Consider the following 17,845-nt stretch of genomic DNA (forward strand, 5'->3'; position numbering starts at 1 on the left):
TTGTATATCACTTTGCAGCATGCTTTCCTACTAAAAAACGTTAAAACAACAACTGTGTGTTTGTTGGCTTTTTTACAAATCTGTGGCTCAGTGTTCGTCTGTTATTCTTCCATATTCAGAAATTAGCAGATTCTATAGAAATCTTTATTGCTGAAAAATGAAATACATGAAGTTAATTTATAATGTTAATGTTTTAAAAGAATACAAATAAATAAAATGTGAGACCTAGCATTAAGAAAGCAAACTGAAAAACTATTTAGATACAAATTTTCCCAGGATATGGCAGTAGTCTTTAAATATAAAGCTCAATTTTATAAATTTGGGTTCTTAAAGAATTCTTTATATCCCAAATTCTGTTTCCACTTAGATGTCAGAAACTGAGCCGGAAAAGATAAAAGTAAGAACAGCTGAGCATTTTGAAAATGATAAAAATAACATTTCTTGGTTAAAGGAAGGTAAGTCCTACTGCCGTCGATTTTCCATTGGTGTAAAAGTTGTGCTTTTGTTTATAAGCAAGAGATGGTGTGGGAGAAAGAGGAAAAAATACCCTGGCAGTTCAAACAGTGTTAGTGCTCTGATTTTTCTCTCTTTTATTTTTTTCTTAACGTGTACATGGCCTAAGTTGTAGTTGAGGATCTTCTATATTGAAAAGTGTCTTGTAGTCCCTGGGTTGCAGGAAAACTAATTATTTTGTTGCTAAGATTTTTTATTTTATTAAGACTTGATACGGATTTGTTTTAACTCACACATATATTATCTGTGAGGTTCTGGGTGATGCTGGAGATTTTCCTGCTTCGTAACCACAAAGGCTAAGTAATTAAAAAGAGGACAAGTATTTTTAAAATAATAATTATATAAAGAAACGCACGCTGTATGAAAAAGGTCTACAAATAGAATCGTCATTCACTACAATTAGAGAAGCCACCTTCCCAGGGGAGAATGCTGTTGGTCACGGGCACAATGTGGCCAAGATGGTTGCTTGAAATACACACACAAATCGATATGTTCTCCTATCATTTGTAAGAATTTGTGCCCTTTTAAAAATACGTATAAACTCACGGTTATTTACTAGAAGGCTTGCTTTTATAATCTTGATTCTATGAGCACCCTTACTGTCTCTGAAATGAAAATGATTTGATATTTTATCTGAATAAATATGCCAGTCTTTTTCACCATCTCATGAATCTAATAAATTGCAAAAGGGCAGCTCTTAAAGTAGTTGCCATTCTTGCAAATTGTTCTATAAGGTCAGAGGAAACCCTAATAACTACGTCAGGTAAGTTATACGCTACCAAAACAAGAACAAGGACACCGACAATGAAGACAATGTCTATTGATGTTTATGGATGATCATGTTGAGTCATCCTAACAACCCTATGAAGCAGTTATTATCCCTTAGTTTACAAATGAGAAAACAGAGCCTTAAAGGGTATCAGTAACTTCCCTAAAGAGCTGGAATTCATCCCCGCGTTGTGTGATTTCACGGCATGTGTACTAACTACCGTGTTCCTAAGGAAGAAAACTTTATTTTTCAGGACATGGTTTATGCTCAAAAGACACGTTCCTACGGTGCTTTAGTCAATACTGACACTTTATACAAATACTCATAGCCAGTCCTATCCTTAATAATCCCTAATAATCCCACCCTAACCCATCACCATTTTAAAAGTATCTTTACTTTTTCAAAGTTCCAGGTCATTCCTTCTATTCAACTGCTGAGCAACCAAATTTACTATTGGAGGCTCTTTCCTTAGAGAGTCTCTATTTCAGGATAAAGAGTTGACACTGACATAAAGTATTCTCGGAACTGTTTCCTTCAAAAAGCCACAGGGCTAGAAAATTCTCTAATTTTGTTTTTATTATAAGACCTTTTAAATAGAATCCTTCAAAAAACAATGTAGAAGTAAAATATTGAACTTGGTTCTAAGATTCCCCTGTGTTTTTCTAGTGAATGCCAAATCCATGAAGACAGAGCTGGTTCTTCATTACTACCATATTTTTACTCAAATAACATGTGCTTTCTATGTTTGTTTGCCAAACTGGCCCTCCCTGCACAAGGTATTTTTGTAAGTGCGTAACTTTTTTTTTTTTACAGCAACACTTAAAAAAAAAAAAAAATTGGCATGGAGGCGCTTATGAAAATACTTCATGGGGGAGAGGGTGTGGTTGGCAAACAAGCGTATAAGAGGCAGGCGTTATTTGCATAAAATACAGTTTTCATGAAACCAAAACCAAACCTGTTGCTGTCGAGTTGATTCCAACTCATAGCGACCCTATTGGACAGAGTAGAACTGCCCCATAGGGTTTCTAAGGAGCTGCCAGTGGATTCGAACTGACCTTTTGGTTAGCAGCCAAGCTCTTAAGCACTGCGTCACCAGGGCTAGTGCAGTTTATGTTATTTATACTTTATTTGCTTCATGGTATAGATGTGCTGAGAAGCCATGGTGGTGCAGTGGTTACTCAGCTGCTACCCAAAAGGTCGGTGGTTCAAACCCACCAGCCATTCTTTGGGAGAGATGTGGGTGGTAGTCTGCTGCTGTAAAGATTTACAGCCTTGGAAACCCCATGGGGGCAATTCTACTCTGTCCTATAGGGCCGCTAAGAGTTGAAATTGACTTGACAGCAGTGTGTTTGGTTTTATAGATGTATCACATGGAAATTATGATGAAATTGATAGACCAGTCAAATGTTTCCAGAAGGTATTTTCTTTAAAAAAAAAAAAAAAAAAATCTGTCCATTAAGTAAAAGTTAGTCACTGAATTCTTGTAATCCATAAAATCTAATTTCCCAGGTGACCTGTTTTATCCATTTGAACACTTCATTTAAGCTACACTCAAATTATGTTTACTATATTTCATAAAAGCAAATTGGGTCAGATGTTAGATGACAACATCTTAATTGGGAATTATCAGGATGAGTTCGTTTTAGAACATAAATGTCTTTTTTTTTTCTTTAATGTTAAGAAAAAGCATACATGTTGGCTTATTTTTTAAAAAAAAAAAGGCAAATGGGTACAGTGGGGAAAATATGGCATTGGAAATCAGGCAGGTGTGGATTTTGAGTCTCAGCTCAGCTATTTACTATCTGTGTGACGATGGCATGTTACTGAACCTCTCTGAGCCCCAGATTCCTTAGATGGGGACTTTTATACCTGCCTCATGAGGTTGTGGGGATTAACTGTGGTAATACAATTTCTGTATTTCTTTCTCTTTAAAGCATGATTCAAAACAACATGGTTATTTTTTTAAGCCTGGCTCATATTTTAAGCACTCTGTAATAGTAATAACAGTGTATATTTTTACAGTATTGTATGTAAATTCCCTCATTTGGTCCCCACATCAACTTGGTATGCAGGTAATATTGCCCCTGTTTTCCAAATTAGGAGACTGGAGCTCAGAGAGACATGGGACCTGGCTCAAACTTGCATTACTGTTTAGTGGTAAATTGGATCTTGAACCCAGGTCTTCTCCTTCCAAATTCTGTCCTTTTCATCAAAGCACCTTATCACCGTGAGTTCTCCAACAGTTTTCTATCAGTATGTTAAATTAATTAACTGCCCCCTCCTTTACAAAACGGAAGTAGACGCTCTAAAATTCAAAACGTTTCTCTCAGGGATGACAGAAACAGTTGTTTCACACATCACACCTTTCTTGCCTCTCTCTGGAACTCCAGCAAAATACTTACTCCCCATTGCTGATATGTGGGTAATCACAGTATTACCTTACTAGGGTCAGTGCGAGTACTTGCTGAGATAATCCACACCAAGCTCTGAGCACAGCACCAGGCCTCAGAGTGAGCAGGCCACTGATAGGAATTAACACCACCATCACCATCCTGAGTACAGACTGCTGTTGTCTCTAACTTCTCATCTTCAAAAATGCATTTGATTTATCCAATTTAATTCAACGTGTATTAATCACGGCCTTGGTAGACACAGGGCATGAGTGACAGAGGACAATAAAAACAAACACACCCTTGTACTCAAGGAGCTTATTTAATTGTCTTCCTTTTGCCTGAAAGGTGAAGAGGCTCTTACTTACCCTCCACTTTCACCCAGATGGATCATGGGACTGATGGCCTCTTTGGTGCTGTTGAAGAGCCGGTCAAAGCCACACCCAGAACTCTTATCAATAATTAGGGTAAATAGTGTGTTTGAGAAACACCACTGGTGACTTGAAAATGCACTTATTTTAAAAGTAATTGAATCTTGTTCTGCCCTCTGTCAAACCGTCAAGCACTCTTGTACCCATATGAGCCACGTTGCCTTTAAATTCTAGAACTCTCCAAGTTTAGATTCTTCAGATTCCTGGATCTCAACCTAAGCAATTCTAATTCGGGAGTGTGAAGGCCAGGAATAAGCACTTAACAACAAGAATAGTGATTCTGGGGTAAGAGGTCCAGAGATCAAGCTTGGAGAAACCCTGTTTCTAGATGATCAGAGAATCAAAATATGATTTTAAAATTAGCACCAGGAGTCCCTGGGTGGTATAAACAATTAAGCACATGGCTACTAATCAAAAGGTTGGCGGTTCAAACACACCTCAGAAGTAAGTCCTGGCAATCTGCTTCCAAAAGTTCACAACCATGAAAACTCTGTGGAGTTCAGTTTTCATCCGCAACACATGGGGTTGCTATGAGTTGGAATTGACTCAGCAGCAAGTGGCTTGGTTGTTCGTTTCAGCTGAGCTGTACTATGTAGCTGTGGACCAAGATGGCCAGTTTCTGTTGTTGAAATATGTATAGCACAACATACACCGATTCAACAATTTTTCCATGTACATACAATTCAGTGACATTGATTACGTTCTTCAAGTTGTGTAACCATTCTCACCCTCCTTGTCTGAGATTTTTCTCCTCCACTCACATAAACTCACTCCCCGCCAAGCTTCCTATCTAACCTTTCAAGTTGCTGTTGTCAATTTGATCCCATATAGAGAGTTGTGTTGTTAGGCAGTGTTTCATTCTGTTGTACATAGGGTTGCTATGAGTTGGAAACTACTCTATGACACCTAACAACAACAAGGAAGTTCTTTAAATGAGCACAATGCTTGAGACACATTCTTTAACAAGCTATACTTTCATTTGGTTTAAAGAAGATGCCAGGGGATGTTTTTGCTTTAAGGTTTAAGGGAATGCCAGTCTTGAAGGCAGGTGGCCAGGAGCTATTTGCACAGGTACAGAGGAGGAGGAGAAAATGCTGAGGGTTTGGAAGACGCCTGTTTTGGTACTAGGGAAATGGGCACATTGGCCAAAGTTATTTGTGTATGGAGGAGCACAAAATAAGGGGGAGGAGCCAGAAGGTGTTCCCACTGTAAGTTAAACAGTTGGACTTGGGTTCTGTGTTGTCACTGCAGGTTAACGGCAGGGACTAATATGTTGAAACATGGGTTGGGGCTACAAATGTGTAACTGGCATGCAGAATGGGATGGTAGAGGAAATGTTAAAGGAAGAGAGCAATACTTTCAGCAGCCCTGGGATGAGGAAAACATGACCTGGATAACGGTCATAATGAGGAGAGGAAGAAAATAGGCCCAAATGTGAAACACTTTAAAAAAACACTTTACGTAGGAAAAATCAACATAACATAGAAGCTGGGGGGAAAAATTACAGGTGGAATAAGATGGTGTGTAATATCCCATTAAGCCAGGGAGCATTCTGGGTAAGCATTTCAGTGCTTGCACCTTACACCATTTGATACGGAAGAAGATCAAAATGCAGGGATGGAAGCCCTTCAATTGTTACCATTTGCAGTTTAAAAATTACAGCTTCGCCAGTGTTTGAACTCCACATAATTTTTTATAGTGCTACAACTTCTTATAGTGTCTCCTGATCTTTCAGGAGAAGATGGAAATATGTGAAAACTTCTGATTTCTAAATGCTGAGAAGTAATAATAATAAAAGTAGCATGCAGGACAAACAAGATCAGGTTGCACGGGCCTATTTCAGCCCAAAGGCTACCAGTTTGTAATTTCTATCCTAAGAGCTTGTATCTCTAAACAAAACCTACTACAATTTCCTGAAAACTGGTTTTGTAGAAATGCTGCTGTATCAGCACAGAGATGGATGGATGAGTAGACAGACAGACAGACAGATGGAGAGATGCATGTTTATATGTATAAGCAAAGTCTAGGCACCGACTGTCCTAAAAAATATGAAACTAAGAACACTGAAATCAAACTGTTGGTTCTTCAAAAGACTAGCTACTTGTAAGTCTTTTAGTAGGGCATTCTCTTCATGGGTGTAATAAATAGAAGGAAGAACAAAATCATCCCACGTCACAAGTGTACCTTTTATGCACCAAAGCAGTTGTTTTGTGATCTTCTAACCAGATGTTTGCTTGGCCTAATATTGGGTGGTGCCCCAGCAGTGTCCCATCACAATAAGAAAATTTGTACTTAGAGAAAAGGTTTTATTTTGTTCAAAGGCAATGAACAAGCTTCTCTCATCTTCTATAGCGTCAGAAAAAAAGAAGGTATGAATTCAATAATTATTTTTAGCTAAGTATAGCTCCTTTTCTGTAAGCATTCACATGATGACTATAATCCTTGGTGATATCAAAACCAGACTTCATTTACATTTTAGAAGAAACTCCCCTAAATTTACACAGTGTTGATACAGCGGAGTTAGGTCGCCAATGATTTGGCACATTGAGTACACTGGTTATTGTTTAATCAGAACTAGTGGATATTATAAACTAATACTAGAGATAGATGTGGCAGTCTGCTTCTGTAAAGATTATAGCCTTGGAAACCCTATGGGGCCGTTCAACCCTGTCCTATAGGGCCACTATAAGTCGGAATCGACTTAACAGCAATGGAATGGGAATAGACTAATAACACAAGACCTGGAAAACAGAAGTCCTAGAGTAATGTTCCAGAAATTCACTACTCAGTATAAGAATCCCATCTCATTCCCCACCACCGTGTTTGCAGATGAGATGAGAGAACGAGAATCTTGTGCACATTTATTGACACTGATAAATGCACTGGACTTCTGTTTAAATTGAAGTGAACGTAGTTTACTTCATTTGCTCAAAAAGCAATTCCAGAGCATGAACACTGCAAGAGCTCCTTTCAGAAATACGCATTTTATTCATTTTAACAACCGCTTAATGGGGCTCCTCTTGACCCCAAGACAACAGGCTAGGCAAAGAAACAAAGATATCCGGAGTGAAGACACCACAGTTCCTGCTCTCAGGGAACTCATGTATGTAAGTGCTTTATTACAACGAGTAAGTATTAATCCATGCTATTTTTTTTTTTTTTTAATATTCTCACTCAGATAATTCTCACTTTTAGAAGGGTTAATTTTTGTGCCTAGCTTAAAAATTCAGCCACAATAATGTGGATTTTAAATTGTTAATTTCCACAAATAAGGTATCCTGAGATTCCTTTTAGTATGTACATCCAGGAAATAGAATCATTAGCTCCTATTTCTGTAGTCTTCATTAACTTGTGAAAGAATTACATAATAACCAATATAGGGGTGAGGACAAGGTAATAGCCACATTGAATGTTGTTTTGTTTTTAAGCATGTCCCATAGGAGAAATTGGATGTGAAAACATGTCCTTGTAAGTCATAAAAATAAATAAAACAAGCCCATGAGCGTGGTAATTTCACAAACATAAATTGTTTGAAGCTTTAAAACAAGTTGATGTGATGGAGATTGGTGTGGGACTATCTTTTAGAATCAATGGTCAAGGGAGTTATCTCTGAGGGACAGCTATTTGATCTGAGACTCAAATGACAAGGGAAAGCCAGCATGCAAAAATCTAGGGAAGAACATTCCAACAGGGAAAAGAGCCTATGCAAAGATAATGTGGCTCAGAATGACTGGACAGGAAGGAAGGAAGAAAAGAAGGCAGGCAGGCAGGAAGCAGGCAATGGAGGCTAAAAAGAAAAAAAAAAAAAAAAGGAATGGAGGGAGAAGTGAAGGGATGGAGGCTGGAAAAGAAAGGCATTTTAGCTGGAAATAATGCAAGGCCTTGATGGCTATAGTTGGGAGTTCAGATATTTTTTCCTATATGGAATTAGAAGCCACTGGAAGTTCTAGCCAGGGCGATATAATCAATCCATTATGCTGTTTGAGGCAAAGAGACTAAGCAGTAACAAAATAGGAGGCAATTGCCATTGGCCAAGCAATCTATGATAACTGGGATAGGGATAAAGCTGTCAAGATGAAAAAGGCAGAATGGACTCAAGATCTATTTTGGAGGTAGATCCAACAGAACTGGCTGGTATGTGCACATGGGACAAGAGAAAGAAGGGAGTTAAGGCTTGAGATACTGCGAAGATGATGATGCTAAATAGAGAAGAGAGATGAGCTGGCTGGAAACTGTAGAACTAAAAGATTCGTGTGGGGCAGATTACGTGTGAAATGCTTGTGATGCGTCCGCATGAATATTATCAGCTGGGCAGTAGGATTTTGGGGAACAGTTGATCTACTTTGAAAAATGTTGACAGGGAAAGTCTCCTTGGGAAAGCAGATTATTTGCTTCAATCTGAAGGAAGAGAAATCACCTGTTAATATGGAAAGTGAGGGAAGTAAAATTCTAAGATAGAATGAATGGCATGTTTAAAGGCTCTGGGGCATAAAAGAACATGTCATGCTCTGAGAAATGAAAGAAAACAAGAGTGGCTGGAGCATCTTGACCCAAGCAAAGGATGGCATTGGACGAGAGTAAGGAGTTTGGCTGCGAAAAGACCACAGAGGTTTTCATAGACCCGGGTCAACATTTTAGATCCAAATAAACTCTTTATCTTGGGAATGGCTACTAAATACATGTTTTAAATTGTAGTAAAATATATCCCACTACATTTTATTCTCGAAAGAATGTAAGGTAAAGAACTATCAAAGGACAATACTTTCAAAACTTAACAATTACAGAATAGTTTTTATTAGATTTGGGAAGCAATAGGCGTTGATTCTGGCTAAATTAATGACAAGGGGAATTTACTGAAAGCTGTGGGAATGGCTTACAGTCTAGAAGGATAATCCATGTTCAGGAGGGCAGGAACTAATGTAGCTCTGGCGATCCAGATAGGAAGTCTTAATGGACATTTAGGTCATCACATCAGGAATAAACTAGCTCCATCCATTTTTTACTTTCCTTTCATCCCCCTACCCAGGATTCCAAATCCTGAGGAAGAAAGCTCAATAGCTTTGGCCATGAATCAACTCCCTGCCATGAAGAGAGCCTTGCCTGACAATATCACACAATGGAGGAGAGAAACTTCTACAGAGGGAATTCAGCATTCTAATAGCAGAATAAACAGAGAACAGATGTCAAGTGGCCCCAAAATAATGTCTACCTGAAAAGCTAGTAGCCATGACCTGAATTCCAATGTTTTTTCCCCACAAGGGATAATATTTTCTTAAGAACCTGACATATGCTTTCGATGAAGCACTAAACGTTTCAGGAAGGAGAGTACTTACTTTAAATGTATTGGCCTCTACTGAAGTTCAAATGTCAGAATCATTTGATTCTCTGATAACCTTATTTTATGTTTAGAAAGTTCAGTAAAAGATGAGATCTTCTGTGTTCTCATAGGTCAACAAATTAAATTCCAGTGGCATATTCTATAAGCTGATGGTTGAAATTTCTTTCCAACTAAGGCTATAAAGTACTACATCCATTTCTTATAAAATGATAATGTTGATCCCAATAGCATGGAAGGCCTAGAAGATGCCATGTCAGCCTTAAGATTATGCCTGGATGAATTAATCAATGCGAAGTCCCCATAAGTTGTTAAACAGCAGATTTAAAGACTCTCTTTCGATGATGATAGGGCAGTATATCAAATCCAGAATGATCTTAGTTCACCATTATTAATTGCAATTTTATGAACTAGGAGTGTAAGCAATCTTTAGAGACTGGGAATCAATCCTTCCTGTCTCAACAGGAAGAAAAGAATTGTTGATAACTACAAACTTCAAGGGATTCACTCCTTTCAATAAGAAATTTTCAGTAGAATCCTTCATTTTCCTCTACATCAAGGTAGCTGTTGATGTGATACACTTAATCAACGTGAGTATAAAGAGCAGTCTTATAGTGAGAGAAAAAAGTCTCTATGTTCTATGCCTCAGGAAGAAGAGCATTCCATTTCTTGTAAATTCTACAAAGAGATACTTTATTTTTATATGATTATGGCCCATTTCTTTCAGCTTAGGAGCAGCATTTAGAGGGAATATACTCTCTAATAAAATGCACCTACACTAGGTGTTCACCAGACCATTAGTAAAAAAAAAAAAAAAAAAGGGATGTGAATAGAGCAAATGAAGACATCGCTCTACAGTCATAAATCTTTTTAACCATTTTAGCCATTATTTAGGCCTGGTGAGAAGTAAATGTGCAGCAAAGATGAAAAGCAAGGGCAATGACAGTAGTTTCACCAGTGTGCAACTTCAGGAAAAAGTAGAGGACAACTCAGAGAGGTTGTAGTATTAAATAAGACATCAGGCATTTTTTTTCCCTCTTGAGCTGAATCCCCACAGCTGCCAGGATCTAAAATGAAACAGCTACATTAGAGGAGGTAAGGGAAGTGTTTCATAATTTGTAATCCCAAAAACCAGATATTAGGAGAGGAACATTTACATTTTAGCTCCTCTTTCATTTACGCGTCATCAGAAAGGACAAACCACTAGAAAAGGGCATCGTGTTTCATAAAGTAGATGGATTGACACAACAGCTGCAACGACGGATTCAGATATACCAACGATCACGAAGATGGCACGAAAACCAAAAACCAAGCCCACTGCCATTGAGTCCACTCCGACTCAGAGTGACCCTGCAGGACAGAGTAGAACTGCCCCACGGGGCTTCCAAGGAGCGCCTGGTAGATTGAACTGCTGAGCTTTTCGTTGGCAGCCACTGCTAACTGGGCCACTGTTATGTGTAAGGTTGCCATGCATCGGAACTGGCTTGATGGCAACTAACAACAACAAATTTCTTTGTTATATTCAGAGAATTCAGCATTATAGATCGGAAAGCAAATTTCTTCTGGCGTTAACAAACGGTATGTGTTCATACTATAACACCTTGAATTACATACTTTTCTGCACAATGCGTCAAAGTCTATGTTCAGACCACAAGTTAATAAAAACATAACAGACTCCATTCTTCACATGTGTGTCTTAGAATTTCTTAAACCACTATGTATAAATTCAGATTTAGAAGACAAACCATTCATGTGAAAAAACAAGCATTTGTTTTATAAGATAACAAAAAATCAAATAGAAATGAAATCAACAAATATTTTGACTTCCTGTAAGGCAGACTTAGGCAAAGAATATATTATGATTCCCATACACAAGAAACAACTAGCATCCTCATTTTGAAACTGGAACACTACAACATAAAAGGATAAACATACTTAATAGACAGTAATGGGATTCACTTTTCCACAGGAAATTCTGCAGTAAATCTTCTATTTAGTAGATTTAGAAGAAATAGGAGGGACAGGGTACTAAGAGTTTTTTTCTTTAAATGACAGCATAGCTTGGAGGCCTGGTTCATTTATAGGGCGTGGATACACTGGAGTGTCCAAATTCAGTATATTGTTAAACATCTAAGTTCTGTAAGACTAACACACATTAATTAAGACCCGTTTCTCACTGGCTTCTGAGTCCTAAGTCAAGCAACCAAGAAGGATTTCTAGAACACAACTGATTCTCTAACACAAGAACGTACTTCTTGCTTCAGCTTTACTTAAGGAATTCAGCCTTGTCTTGGACTCCCCTAGATACAACTAGGAGAAATGACTTGTTCTCATAATTAATTAATAATGCTAATTAATAATGCTAATTTAAGAGTCAAATTTAATTTTCAGGAACTTTGAACAGAAAAAAGTTAAATGGGTAATATAGATATAACTATGTTGTTGGAGCAAAATGCTTTATTCCGTCCTTTTCTCTGGCCTTCTAACAATACAGTTACTAAACACCTACTGGTCTCAAGGCAACATAGTAGGGGGCTTGAGAGAATCAAACATACATAACACTCATGTGCCTATAATCAGTGCAGGTGTGATGCTGGGAGAGAGGGAGGGTAGTTAAGAAAAGATCACCCATGAGTCATAGACTTAAGAAGAAGAAGAAATGTTAAGTAGTAGAGTGCCAATTATGTAAGGGCAAGGATGTATCTAGCTTATACGGCTCTGTGTTTGAGCACCCAGCTAGCCCCTGGAGCATAGAAGATGCTCAAAAATTATATGAATAAATGAACAAACTTCAAAGAAGATATGGGATTTAGAGGTAGGAAAGAGCACATCTGTAATTCAGAAAAAGTGGAATTTAGCTGGGTTATAGATTGTGAGTCAAGTTGCTATAGGCTGGAGCATTACAAGCTAATGGAATAGGATGGCCTACAGTGTGGAGGCAGAAAACCTGGGGTGTATCCTGTTCAAAGAACAGTACTTATGTTTGGCTGGATAAAGGGTATGTGTGGAAGACTTGGGGAATAAACCTTGACTCTATGGGTCACTCTGAGTCAGAACTGACTTGATGGCACATAACAAAAACAACAATAAGGTATTGCGAAGGACTTTTAATACCAGGCTGAAGACTGCAAGCTGAATGTTATAGGTAAGGGGAAATCATCAAATATATCTGGGATTGAAGTCAGGGAGGCAGGCAGCACCTCAAGATATCAGAAGCACAATTCTTTGGGAAACAATCGTGACTGGAAGATCTTTATGAAGATGGATTGGAAGGGTGGAAACTGGAAATAGAGTGACTGGTTAGACGTCTATTTCACCCATGGATAAATAAGAATGGTTTCTGAGCTAGTATCATGGCTTCCAGGGCAATGGGAACCAGTGGGCTGGTACCCAAGAGATGGTTGAACTCAAGGCCTTGGCCATAGGCTGAATATTAAGGGGTAAGAGAGAGGAGCTCTCTATAGGATGTCTTTGGATTGAAACTGGAATTTAATACAGCTATGTGGCGTTATGTAAGAAATCTACGTTCAATGCAGAAAAATCAGAAAATTCAAATAAAAAAAATACTCCAAATCCCAACACCCAAAGATAGCCACTGTATTATCTTAAATGCTTTATATTCAAGTACCAATGTATGTGGTACACGCACATAATATACACACACCAGCATTAATAAAAATTTTAATATTATCATGCAATATATTTAATAATGTATTTTCCTTATAAAAGAATGTGAATTCCTTTCCAGGTCAATAAAGATTTACAGCCTCATTTCAATGACTACACACATAGTATTCTACCATCAAAGTAACAAAATATATACACTCAACTCTCTATGTTTAGATATCCAGGTTGTTTAAAACGTTCTGCCTTTGAATCTCAAAGGAATACATTACAACGTATATTGGCATTTCCTTATAAACTGACTAACCAAAGAAACCAGGTGGAGTCGCACACCTTATCTTTCATGTGACAGTTTATGGCAGTTGCATATCTGAACCTCAGTTCAGCTTCATTAAAGCCATGTGCACACACTCCTGTCATGCAGGTTCCACAGCTGAGGAAAATAAAAGTTAGAGAATGTCTATAACTTGGTTCAAAGTCACACATGTAATAGATGGCAAGCCCAGGTCTCAAGCCTAGGTCTTCTAATCCCAAATCCAATGCTTTTTTTTATCATGGACCCCGCTTTGAAATATACTTGAAGGTAGAAAACCAATAACCCCTTGTTTGCATTCATCTTGGCAACTAAAGCTACAGGAGACTGGAAAAGTTTGGGAAATCAATGTCGATGATACCCCATGAAATCTATTATTCTTTTAGGTGAGTTTTCTGAACACATATCTTCAGCACAGTCATAAGTGATTTGAATAGGAAAGAGGACTTAGTTATGACACTAGGCAAAGATTCAGAAGCTGGCTTATCTATAGATTGTTGTGATTAAATAGTTCAAAATGAATTACAACTTTGTAATATTGCTGCATTCATATTTAAGAGATAAAAGTTGGAGCTTGGCTCCCATAATATCCAGTCATTTAAGACACAACCGAGTTATAAGGATTAATCATTTTGATATCTTCCCACTGAAATTGGCTAACTAAACAAAAACATGACTGATGAGGGAGGAAAATGGAAATCTTATTTTGTTTGCTGATCTTTGTAAAACAAGCTCTTGAAAATAAAACATATCATATCAAAGTGTGGGGGAAAAAATAACTCCAGCGGCAGAATCAACTATTATCAGATTAAGGAACAGCAATATATTTTTGCATGGCTAATAAACAGATCAAAAACCTGCAAAGCTAAGGATATTTGGATGCCAAATCTAACTTTAATTTGCAAATACCCCTATCTGGTCATACCATCTCTCCAGCAAGAAAATTATATTACACACAGTCTTGCTTTCCCATACTCTGCAAGTAGCATCCCCACCATCAACCTTGGACATGGCCCTGATTTTCCTTGTTATATTTAGACTTTTAAAAAATTCGTTGCCTTAATCTTTAAATACTGGGATTTAGCAAAGAATAAAAGACACCGCTCTGGTAACACTTTAAACCAGAAATAAATATGACATTAGCCATAACGCATACTCTATCCGTATTGTTTTTCAACTGTGATTTAAATTGTTATACGTTGGTGGTCAGAAGCCTATAAGTTTATAATAATAATACTTTTTCATTAAAATTATAAACTTTTTTTTTTTTTTAGGTAATCTAGATGATAGTTTACAAATTATCTGAATCTTAACACCTAACCATAAAAGGAAAAATAGCAAAAACAAATGGCTTGAGGGAAGAAGTATTTTAATTCGCTCTACATTTTACGTAAAAGAGGAAACTAAGCAAGGATTTTTCTCATCCCCCAAAAGTTCTGATTACTCAGATACTCCTACTGCTCCACGGGGTATCCGGATATATGCAACAATAAGCATCTGTGTTTCGGACCAGCCAACTGAAAAAGGAGAAGCAAGAGAAACTCAATGAACAATTTGGGGGTGAAGCAGAAGTGTAGTCTAAAGACAGCTCTCTAGAGGCTCAAACATCCAAACTCTTAATTTCCACCAAGACAGCCAGTCTTTTTGTGGTCTGGGGCAAGCATTTTAGAACCTCTAGCTCAACTTTCCCTAGACCATTTAAATAAACACGCAGACCCTTTGGTTTGTTCGCCTTATTTGTGTATGGACTCATTTTACAATAGCTAGTTATCTACAGGGAACTGAGCAAAATAATTTGTACAATTTTAAAAACTGTACGATTTTAAATTTGACTAGCAGAGTATTTTGCTGAAATATAAATTAGTTTTGTCTTCTTTTTAAAAGAAAGCAGGGCTCAAAAGGAAATAGGCATGTAGCATTTCAGAAGAACCTTTTTATTCCCAAATGCATCAATCAACAAATGCTGGTTAAGCTGTTATATACACTGGGTAATAGCATTGTGCATTACCCTAGCCATACACTAGACCAGAGAAGCCGAGTCAGATCACACAAGACTTACTTATTAGCCACGAGTAAGAACTTTAAGGGAAACGGGAAAACATTAAAGGGCACAAAGCACAAAAAGGCCATTATTAGGCTCGCCTTTTAAAAAGACCACTGTGGCTGTTGTGCACATCGGAGTGGGGAGCAGAGGGGGAGAAGGCAGGTAGGAGGGCTTGCAGCAGCTGAGGTAGAAGTTCAGAAAGTGATAATATGAATGAGGAAGACAGAAATTTGATAATTCATTGAAAATCACAACTATCAGGACTTCCGGGTAAACTGGTTATGGTGGTGAGGGAGGAGATGTCAAGGACAGCGCCCACGTCACTGGGTAAACGATCATGCTTTTTACTCAGTCAGAAGCACAGGACGAGATGTAGAGCAGACTCCACCTGACATGACTTAAATAACTAAATGAATATTTAAAATGGCCATATTTGGAAGAGTATGTTAACCGATGGTGAGGTTTTAAGATGATGGGTTCTAGAAGTTGGGGCTGAGTGTTTCTTGGACTTTGGTTAACTAAATTTGTTGTTGTTAGCTGCCACCAAGTTGATCTCTGGTTCATGGTGGCCCCACGCACAATGGAAAGAAACACTGCCCAGTCTTGTGCTATTCCCGTGATCAGCTACGAATCAGACTCTTTTGATCCATAGAGTTTTCTTTGGCTGATTTTTAGAAGCAGATCACCAGGCCTTTCTTCCTAGTCTGTCTTAGCCTGGAAGCTCCATTAAAACCTGTTCAGAACCACAGCAACATGCAAGCCTCCACTGACAGATGGGTGATGGTGACATAAGCTGTATTGGCAGGGAATGAAGCCCAGGTCTCCCACACTGAAAGCAAGAATTCTACCGCTCAACTTAGGGCCATCATAACTTCTAGCAGGCTCTGGAAGCAGTAGTTAATAGTAAGAAAGTGTCATGTTTAGAGTTTGTTTCAGTATGTTACTCAGGGACACAATAAGCTGACAACCTGGAGAGGGAAAAGGAGCATAGTATTTGAGTTAAATGTCATAGCATCTCATGTTTTCCAAGTAGAACTTACTTGTACACTTGTGAGAAAAGGAAATCCGTGCTTAGCACATGATGTAAAAGTCTCACTCATTTTGTTGTTTGTTGTTGTTAGGTACCATCAAGTCGGTTCCAACTCATAGCGACCCTATGCAGCACAGAACGAAACACTGTCCGGTCTTGCGCCATCCTTACAATCGTTGTTATGCTTGATCTCATCGTTGTAGCCACTGTGTCAATCCACCTCCTTGAGGGACTTTCTCTTTTTCGCTGACCCTGTACTCTGCCAAGCATGATGTCCTTCTCCAGGGACTGATCCCTCCTGACAACATGTCCAAAGTATGTAAGACGCAGTCTCGCCATCCTTGCTTCTAAGGAGCATTCTGGCTGTAATTCTTCTAAGACAGATTTGTTCGTTCTTTTGGCAGTCCATGGTATATTCAATATTCTTCGCCAACACCACAACTCAAAGGCATCAACTCTTCTTCGGCCTTCCTTATTCACTGTCCATCTTTCACATGCATATGATATGATTGAAAATACCATGGCTTGGGTCAGGCACACCTTAGTCTTCAGGGTGACATCTTTGCTCTTGAACACTTTGAAGAGGTCCTTTGCAGCAGATTTACCCAATGGAATGCGTCTTTTGATTTCTTGACTGCTGCTTCCATGGCTGTTGATTGTGGATCCAAGTAAAATGAAATCCTTGACAACTTCAATCTTTTCTCCATTTATCATGATGTTGCTCACTGGTCTAGTTGTGAGGATGTTGTTTTCTTAATGTTGAGGTGTAATCCATACTGAAGACTGTGGTCTTTGATCTTCATTAGTAAGTGCTTCAAGTCCTCTTCACTTTCAGCAAGCAAGGCTGTGTCATATGCATAACGCAGGTTGTTAATGAGTCTTCCTCCAATCCTGATGCTCTGTTCTTTTCATATAGTCCAGTTTCTTGGATTATTTGCTCAGCATACAGATTAAATAGGTATGGTGAAAGAATACAACCTTGACGCACAACTTTCCTGACTTTAAACCAATCAGTATCCCCTTGTTCTGTCCGAATAACTGCCTCTTGATCTATGTAAAAGTTCCTCATGAGCACAATTAAGTGTTCTGGAATTCCCATTCTTCTCAATGTTATCCATAGTTTGTTATGATCCACACAGTCGAATGCCTTTGCATAGTCAATAAAACACAGGTAAACATCCTTCTGGTATTCTCTGATTTCAGCCAGGATCCATCTGACATTAGCAATGATATCCCTGGTTCCATGTCCTCTTCTGAAACTGGCCTGAATTTCTGGCAGTTCCCTGTCGATATACTGCTGCAGCTGTTTTTGAATGATCTTCAGCAAAATTTTGCTTGCGTGTGATATTAATGATATTGTTCTATAATTTCCACATTCGGTTGGATCACCTTTCTT

At 38.3% G+C, this 17,845-nt stretch overlaps 1 protein-coding gene across 2 annotated transcripts in view; it reads left to right on the forward strand.

Annotated features, from left to right (window-relative positions):
* The first annotated feature begins 367 nt into the window (after positions 1 to 367).
* The window catches only part of MDFIC2 (MyoD family inhibitor domain containing 2), a 125,342-nt gene continuing 107,864 nt past the window's right edge, over positions 368 to 17,845 (forward strand). For both annotated transcript variants that reach the window (XM_023548031.2, XM_023548032.2), the window contains exon 1: positions 368 to 455. In XM_023548031.2, the coding sequence (XP_023403799.1) occupies positions 368 to 455 (88 nt within the window). The remainder of the gene's footprint in view (positions 456 to 17,845) is intronic.

This window comes from Loxodonta africana, chromosome 22 (assembly GCF_030014295.1).
Source record: "Loxodonta africana isolate mLoxAfr1 chromosome 22, mLoxAfr1.hap2, whole genome shotgun sequence".
NCBI classification, from domain to species: domain Eukaryota; kingdom Metazoa; phylum Chordata; class Mammalia; order Proboscidea; family Elephantidae; genus Loxodonta; species Loxodonta africana.